The 7,500-nt window shown below is 37.6% G+C and overlaps 2 protein-coding genes across 3 annotated transcripts in view; one reads left to right on the forward strand and one right to left on the reverse strand.

The window, feature by feature from the left end:
- The window catches only part of LOC138008210 (thioredoxin-like protein 1), an 11,570-nt gene extending 5,261 nt beyond the window's left edge, over window positions 1-6,309 (reverse strand). Inside the window, exons 1-6 of the mRNA XM_068855464.1 lie at window positions 6,153-6,309; window positions 5,689-5,785; window positions 4,499-4,660; window positions 3,016-3,138; window positions 2,042-2,111; window positions 1,137-1,230 (exon numbers count right to left, since the gene is read on the reverse strand). Of these exons, the coding sequence (XP_068711565.1) occupies window positions 1,137-1,230; window positions 2,042-2,111; window positions 3,016-3,138; window positions 4,499-4,660; window positions 5,689-5,785; window positions 6,153-6,274 (668 nt within the window). The 5' untranslated portion in view covers window positions 6,275-6,309. The remainder of the gene's footprint in view (window positions 1-1,136; window positions 1,231-2,041; window positions 2,112-3,015; window positions 3,139-4,498; window positions 4,661-5,688; window positions 5,786-6,152) is intronic.
- A 61-nt stretch (window positions 6,310-6,370) lies between these two features.
- The window catches only part of LOC138008221 (WD repeat-containing protein 7-like), a 40,687-nt gene continuing 39,557 nt past the window's right edge, over window positions 6,371-7,500 (forward strand). The window contains exons 1-2 of one of the 2 annotated variants that reach the window (XM_068855476.1): window positions 6,371-6,596; window positions 7,287-7,396. In XM_068855476.1, the coding sequence (XP_068711577.1) occupies window positions 6,429-6,596; window positions 7,287-7,396 (278 nt within the window). In that variant the 5' untranslated portion in view covers window positions 6,371-6,428. Of the gene's footprint in view, window positions 6,597-7,286; window positions 7,397-7,500 lie in introns of those variants that run through there. The other variant, XM_068855477.1, reaches the window with a different exon arrangement.

Genomic DNA, 7,500 nt, shown 5'->3' on the forward strand with positions numbered 1-7,500 from the left:
ATAATTTAATGGTCGCAGCCTCTTGATAAATAAGTGTTTAAAGCATTTGCCTAAAAGATTTGCTAAAAAGAAGAAAGCAAAACATGCTTTAATATAAAAAGTTCCTGTCTGCTACAGAAATTCAAAACTGATTATCCAGGTGTTATTGACAACAGTAATTTATAGAGACCTACTGTAGCTTTGACAGATTTGAGAGATCTGAGAGTTTTTGGTTCCAATCAAACACAAAGATTTTCACCCCAAAACCTACTGGTATGTAATATAATACCTTACATGTACATGCCCTGTATGGAAAACTGTCTTACACTGTTCATACATGTACTTATGAAGTTGTTCTCCAATCTTCACACTGCCTACATGTACCACAAAAGTAGTTGTTACTTTGTAAGTCTATGCCAAGAATAAGGAACTCTAGACTGTTTCAACTAAACACAGGTACAGTGTGAAGTGGGAGTCCATTATTTTTTGGGTAGCTGTTCACAGCCAATACTGTTTACATGTACACGTAAGTCTCCGAGAATGGGAAGAGCTGAAAATCCATTCTTGGTGGATTTCCTGCTCAGTAAACAGCCATAAGGATCATCTCCAGAGTCAAGTGACCTGTTGTCAGTTTTCAGAATGTTGCAAATGAAAGTACATGTACAGCTGTAGTTTGCTTGTTGAGTGAATCAGTCAGACGAGCTACAGGCCCATTTGGTAGTGTTACTGCAGGTATGAAGTGTATTTAACAATTAGACCCGTAGCCAGCAAGGGCTACCGGTCAATAGCCCAGAAGGCTTTGCCTCATGGGCTATTGACCCAGCGGTGGCCCTTGAGGGCGAAGGGTCTAATTGTTTTAGTATCACCCAACTAGTCGGACGGAAAAGGCAATAGCAAAGTTAGCAAATGCACTTTGAAGAAATATTTATTTGGGAATAAAACGAAAGAAAGTGTCACGCTTTTCGCTACTCGAGGACTACATGTATTACTAATAGTCCTCTAGTAGCGTAGCCAATAGAAATGCAGGATTTGCATTAGTCCACTAGTTGTATCACCCTAATTCAAGCTGTTGTTGACTATCACTAATAAATTTGGGTCACAAAAGCAACCTTGTGCACATGTCACTATGACAAGTTAACAGTCAATATTTTACTAACTCAAGGGTTTGTACAGCTTCAAAACTTTCTGCAGAGTCAAAATCCATGGTCTTTGTAAGGTTAGTAAACAGTTTCACCGTCTTTGGTCCTCTACCTTTTGAAAAGAAGAGATTAGTCTAGAGCAAGTTTCAGGTTTAAATTTAATAACTGTAAACTGTAGGAATGTAAATGAGTATGAAAAACGAAAAGGAGAACAAATAATGTGGGATGAGATCAAACAAATGTAAATGTGCTTCAGGGAGCCACTTTCAGAAGCAGGGAGGTTAAATTTTAACATGATAAAAAATTGACCACCACTTTTTGGGTCACAATTTGCAGAAGAGGAAATAAAATAATTATCAAAACAACTAAAAATGTGTTTTTTTCCAGTAAAGAGTTTACATCTGTTGGGTTCAATTTTGAGAACAGTCAGTGGAATTAATGATAATAATATTATCATTGAAAAAATTGGACATCTTGTGGCCCTTTTAGACAAATTCCATTTCACTGAAAAGGGTCAGAAATAGTATTTCATACACTTGAGATACATGTAGAAAGGGCTTTAGCCTCTAAAAGAAACTGTAAGTACTGTGTCAGAGGCAAAGTGAAAAATAGAAATGGGTTTAGCAACTCTCAGTAGTTGACATAGTAAATTGACCTCATAAAGAAATTTAAAAGCTAACATTTCCAGCATAGGCTCTGATGAGGGGCTCACACTTGAAATGTTAGCTTTAAAATTTCTTTATGGTATCAATTTACCATAACAACTCAGTTGAAAACCCATTTCTGTATTGTAGTATTAAGCACACCTGGATAGCAATTTGGACAGCTGTATAGCTGACAGGTGTAATTGCCATTGTTTGAAAATCATTTTGCTCTTAAAATTGAACTGGTTTGGCATCAGGTGTGTGTGACCATGAACTTACCATCATCAGGGCCTTGTATCTTAAGTGAATGAAGCTTGACAGCTTGATTAAATGCTATTGATATAAGCAACTAGGACAAAAGGGCAACAATAACATCATATTAAAATACAGAAAGCCATTACAAGAAGACCATTGTTCACACCCAAAAATTTGAAAAACTCTTAATTTCTAAGTGCTTGAGACTCAATGATATCTGAATTTTCTTTTAAACCAATAACACAGTAAATGGCTCAATTACATGACTGTACAACAGTACTTAAAGACAATATAATGACTTCTCCCTGAAACAGGCTATTGTTATTTTTGCTTTAGGCCTTGAAGCTTTAATATTGACAACTACATTGTATTACATGTACTTACAGTGCGACGCGCCTTACCGTGGCCACCTAACAAAGTTTTTTAAAACTTATACGCCAATCAGGGTGAGTGAATTTGATTGACAGTCACCCCTCCTTGCAAAGTTCGCACGGTTGTAGTTGAACACCGTTGAATGGGTTGTTTGAGTTGACGTATTACACGTAATTGTCAAATGTGAAAGTTTGTTGGGTGGCCACGGTAAGGCGCGTCGCACTGTAATACTACAATGACAATATGTAACAGTGCACTGTTAGTGAACTAAAGGGTCCCTACTATGATTCTTGATGACTTTGACATCCATTGATTATTTTTATACCTCATCTGATCAGTGTTTAGCACTGAAAATAGTATGAAGAGATTGTACTAAAACCAGCTTAATGAGACCACCCCTAACAAACTAACTTCTGATCACCTTCTTAAACATACATGTATGTGGTGCACATACATGATTGTACACTATACAACCAAGCCAGCAAACACATACAGTATTAAATTGCAGAACATGCAATTGGGTGTTGTTGCTATTTTCATTCAGTCACTCATAACTACCCTTGTTAATAAATAACCCTAAATCCACCTGCAAGATTACACAAAACAAAAACAAAGCTTACATGTACCTGTTCATCACAGTCACTTTCCAGATAATCTGGACCCTTGGCCAGTGCAGCCGACAAGTGATGGTCATCACTTTCATTCAGACACTCACAACCACTCTTGTCAATAAATAACCCTAAATCCATCTGCAAGATTACACAAAACAAACCGAGAGAGATCACAAAAAGAAAACTTAAAAAAAAAAAAACATGTTATTATAATTATTAATGAATTATACATCATTCAACAAGTTGGTTGTTTAGTAACTGACATACACTGTAAATGTACTGTACACGTGAGTTATAGATGAAAGGGAGAGGTGTTCCTTGCACTTATCTGGACAACTTAAGCAATTGTCTCGTATAGACACCTGAAAATTTCTTGTGACTTCAACAGGATTCAAACCGATGACTTGTGTGATGTTGGTACAATGCCCTACCAACTGAGCTGTGAAGCAACTCAGTTGGGAGTAGGTCAGGGCTCTTATGTTCCAGTGAAAGTACGTGTACTCCATCAAATAAATGTATATGTTTGAAGTGTGGGTTGTAGACGCAATGAAGAAGTGATCCTCCCACTAAACTGGTAAATGATCCAGTTGAAGCCATTTTTCTGTAAAGGACAATAATTATCATTGCTTTTAAAAGTCGTCCAGATACAAGAAAGTGCAAGGATCACTGTTTCCTTTCATGTTTGGTCACTGTCAGTAAAAATTGTTACCGACAATGTAAAGGTGGTAAAGGGAAACATGATTTTCGGTTATTAATAGGAGCTGTCATGTTTGAAGATTATCAGTTTAAGAGTGAAATGGGCATTTAATTGTACTGTAAGAAAAATAACAGAAACCAAAATAGACATGGATTTTTAAAGTTATTTTTAATGCATGTACAGTGTACATCAGTACAATCAACACTGGATTCACTGAGAACAAACCAACATTGTTTATGAAGTAATGAGAGATAGCATTCTGTATAATGTGTCAATTAAGACAAATTCTTCATGCAACAAAAATTCTTTGCTTTTTCTTCAACCATAAAATCACGGTAATGTAAAAATACTATCCATTTTATTTTGCAAGAAGTGTGATGAAGACCCTCTAATTTATGATTTCCTTTTGATGCCTCAAAATAGTGCTACAGTTTTATAAATGTATAATTATTGCACAAGGCATATTCTTAGGAACGGAGGCTAAATGTATATGTACATTTAGCAAGGTTAATCTTAAGCCATGCGGTATGTGTGGCATTTTTGCACCAAATAGGCATGCCTTTCTATTGAGGGATGCCCCCAAATCCAGCAGGGCTTGTTTGTGCATCTTGTGCATCTTTGAGGGCCATTTTTGCAAATCTTTGTGGATTCATTAAGCCCCACCCTAACCCTCCTGTCAGGGTACTGGTCATGGAGGTAAGTACAGCTGTAAGCGTTTTATTCCACTGGACCGTGTTCCAGTGTGACGGAAATGAGCATCTTACACACTTGTTGTTATTTATAACTGAGTACCATACTCACATGTCCTTTGACCCCAACATCATTATCACCTTCACCAATCCATTTTTTAATTTTTTCTTCCAATTTCTTCTCATCAGCTCCAGTCATTTCATCCACTTTGACTTTTCCTTTGAAAAACAAAAATGTTGGCATGGCAGAGACGTTGTGGGTTGCTGCAATATCCTAAGTAAGCCAAAAAGAGACAAGGACAGTCAGCAAATCAGTCTATTGTCAAATTAATGTCAAGTTGGTGTCAGTGATAAATCTTTTTACCCATGGAAAGGAGTTTTGGCTTTAAATATGCAACACAAAATTAATTTTTTACCACAATTGCTTGTAATCTGATTGGATAATTTGTCATTGTCAGTGGAAGTCTAGACAATGTAATAGCCAATCAGGAATGTTAATGCTCATTTTAGGAAATAAACCAATCATATTGCGAGAAAGTTATAGACAATGCTTGCTCTTTCTTTATGTCATGATTTTGGTCACACTCTGAAATAAACAGTTTCTTTGGCATTGAATATTGTGGTACAAAAAATCGAAAGTGGTTCAGCATTGTCTGTACTCTTATCGACAATGATAAACAGTAAACAAGTGCTATTTTCTTCATCATTCTACACTCTTTCACTATAGGACTGCGTACCGTGGTGGTAGTCCCTTTAATGTCTAAATTATTCTACACTACAGTCTCATCAACTTCTCACTTCAATGACCGCAGTGGCAGTCCGCTTTACTGCTTTTCCTTTTAAACTTGTCATTCGTGACTACAGCACTGTGGAACACGGTCGCAGTCCGCTTTACTGCTCAAGTTAATAGTAATATTCATATTCACTGACTTTGGGACTGCAGTGACAAGGTTAAATGGTAACGCTTCTAGGTGGACGTGTATTCTGTAATTGCTCTGATACTCCTTGTTTACAAACATTGACATCATGCACATTTCTTTTGATATTTAAATTTGCCAACCACTGAACAAAAGAAGCAATTGTTTCTACAGCCAATAATGTTCTGGTTGGCATATTAATAACAATGGTGATGTCGCGAGAAAAATTGCTATACCAAATCACTAATGGTACACACACGTACATTTATATGTTGGAAATGGTGGAAAAGTGTGTGGGTACAAGAGGATAGATTAGCCAGACATTGAAAGCTACAGCAAGATATTATAACAAAAAAAATTAGACATAACATATTTCACAACCAACCTCGCATTGATCAACATCAACCTTCAGAAATACAGCAGCTGAGTACTTTAAACTCAAATCGGAAAATTTTGGAGCGATTGTTTTACAAGGACCACACCTAGAGATACAATAACGGATTTGTGTAGTGACAACAACAAAAACACAAAATGACGCTTGACGCCAGCCAAACTCTGCAGTTGTCCCAGTTGTTTTTTTCTCTCTGCTGAGTCACGTTTAATATGTGAAACAATTTTACCAAACGCCACCAGCAATACAACGCAAGGAAATAAAACCTGTACTGATGACAACATAACTACCGGGTTTTCCAACCTTGTGAATTGAAAACAGGAGGGATAAAATTCACTTCAAACGTAAGGAAAGACTGTCCCAACGTAATAAGCTTAACAACACACGACTCTGCACATATTAGACTATAAAAAAAGAATATCAAAATTTTGCCCTAATATACTGAATAAATCATTCACCATGATGCTGAGAAATCCACAACTACTAATTTTGCCCCTGCCTTGGTCATTTCTGTTTGATAGTGAGCATTATGTGCGATCACGATCACATTCCCTGACTCATGATCGTGACTGGCGGCCATTTTTCAAAAAAGAACGACAAGGTGGCCGTGGGAGATTGAAGCCCAGCGCGCACCACGCGCATACACACTTGAGTTGTGGGTGCTGACTCTGAGGATGGAGGACTCAAGTACACAACAGCTGGAAGAGAGTCGGAGGACGAGTCGGAGGAGACTCATGTCGTCTTCTTCCGTGATACCCGTTGTTTTATGGGGAAGCAGACCGCCTTCTCATTGCATTTCTTGTATAATAACAACCTATGACCAGAAAACAGTCGTTACTGGATCAACAGATGGACAGCTGGGAATCTGGGATTTGAGGTTCGCGGATGATGGCGACATCAAAGTATGGTCGTGCATACCTAGCTATACGTACTGTACCAGCATTGTAGCAATTAAATAAATGCTGTATATGTATCATGGCTAAACACTATTTGCTTGTCACTTAGTTGCGTATGAAGCATCTTTTGTTACATGTTTCATTTTTTAAACTATGGCGCTACAGGGGGACAAGAATGGCCGGACATCATGAAGCTCAAATGCCCCTACCTAAACCATTGCAACTTTTATTCTTTAAAAGAATTGTTTAGTTGAAGTCTTTTACTTACTTAACTGAGCTTATTACCAGCAGATATTTAGTGCGTTTGATTTACATAACCCCACAAAATCATTGTGGCAAATTTGAGCTGCGGGAAGTTGGAGACCCACATATGACTATTCAACAACATTTCTGCATTCTGATTGGCAGTATTTTCTATGTCTTGTACAAACAGGAGTCGGTGTGGGAGAGGTGAGGGTACTTGCCTCGAGATTGGAGATCTTGGTTTCAAGACCTGCTCTGACCACTCCTTCAATTTGATCCTTGTGGTCCCTTGTTTAATTTGTCAGCTGAACTTATAAAATAATATCTAACTGGTCTGCCTCCAGCCAGTTGGGATTCTTAACAGTTGTACAGTAGTTGTTGTTGTTCTGTGGTTTGCTGTGAAAAGCCCCTATGGGGAGCAGTCAATTAAAATATCCATCTCACTTCCTGCAGATCATCCCTAGGAATCTAATATTTGCCCATTCAGCAAAGATAACAGCACTTACCAAAGCTAATGATGGTTGGGATAATCAGTCAAGTATCATCAGTGCTGCAGAAAATGGGTAACTATGCCATACTATACATGTATAGTCACATCAATTTTTGTTGTAATATTATTCCTGCTATATACTCACATTATGACCTCAACAAACATACTATGGCGCGC

The sequence above is a fragment of the Montipora foliosa genome, chromosome 6 (genome assembly GCF_036669935.1).
Source record: "Montipora foliosa isolate CH-2021 chromosome 6, ASM3666993v2, whole genome shotgun sequence".
Taxonomy (NCBI): Eukaryota; Metazoa; Cnidaria; class Anthozoa; order Scleractinia; family Acroporidae; genus Montipora; species Montipora foliosa.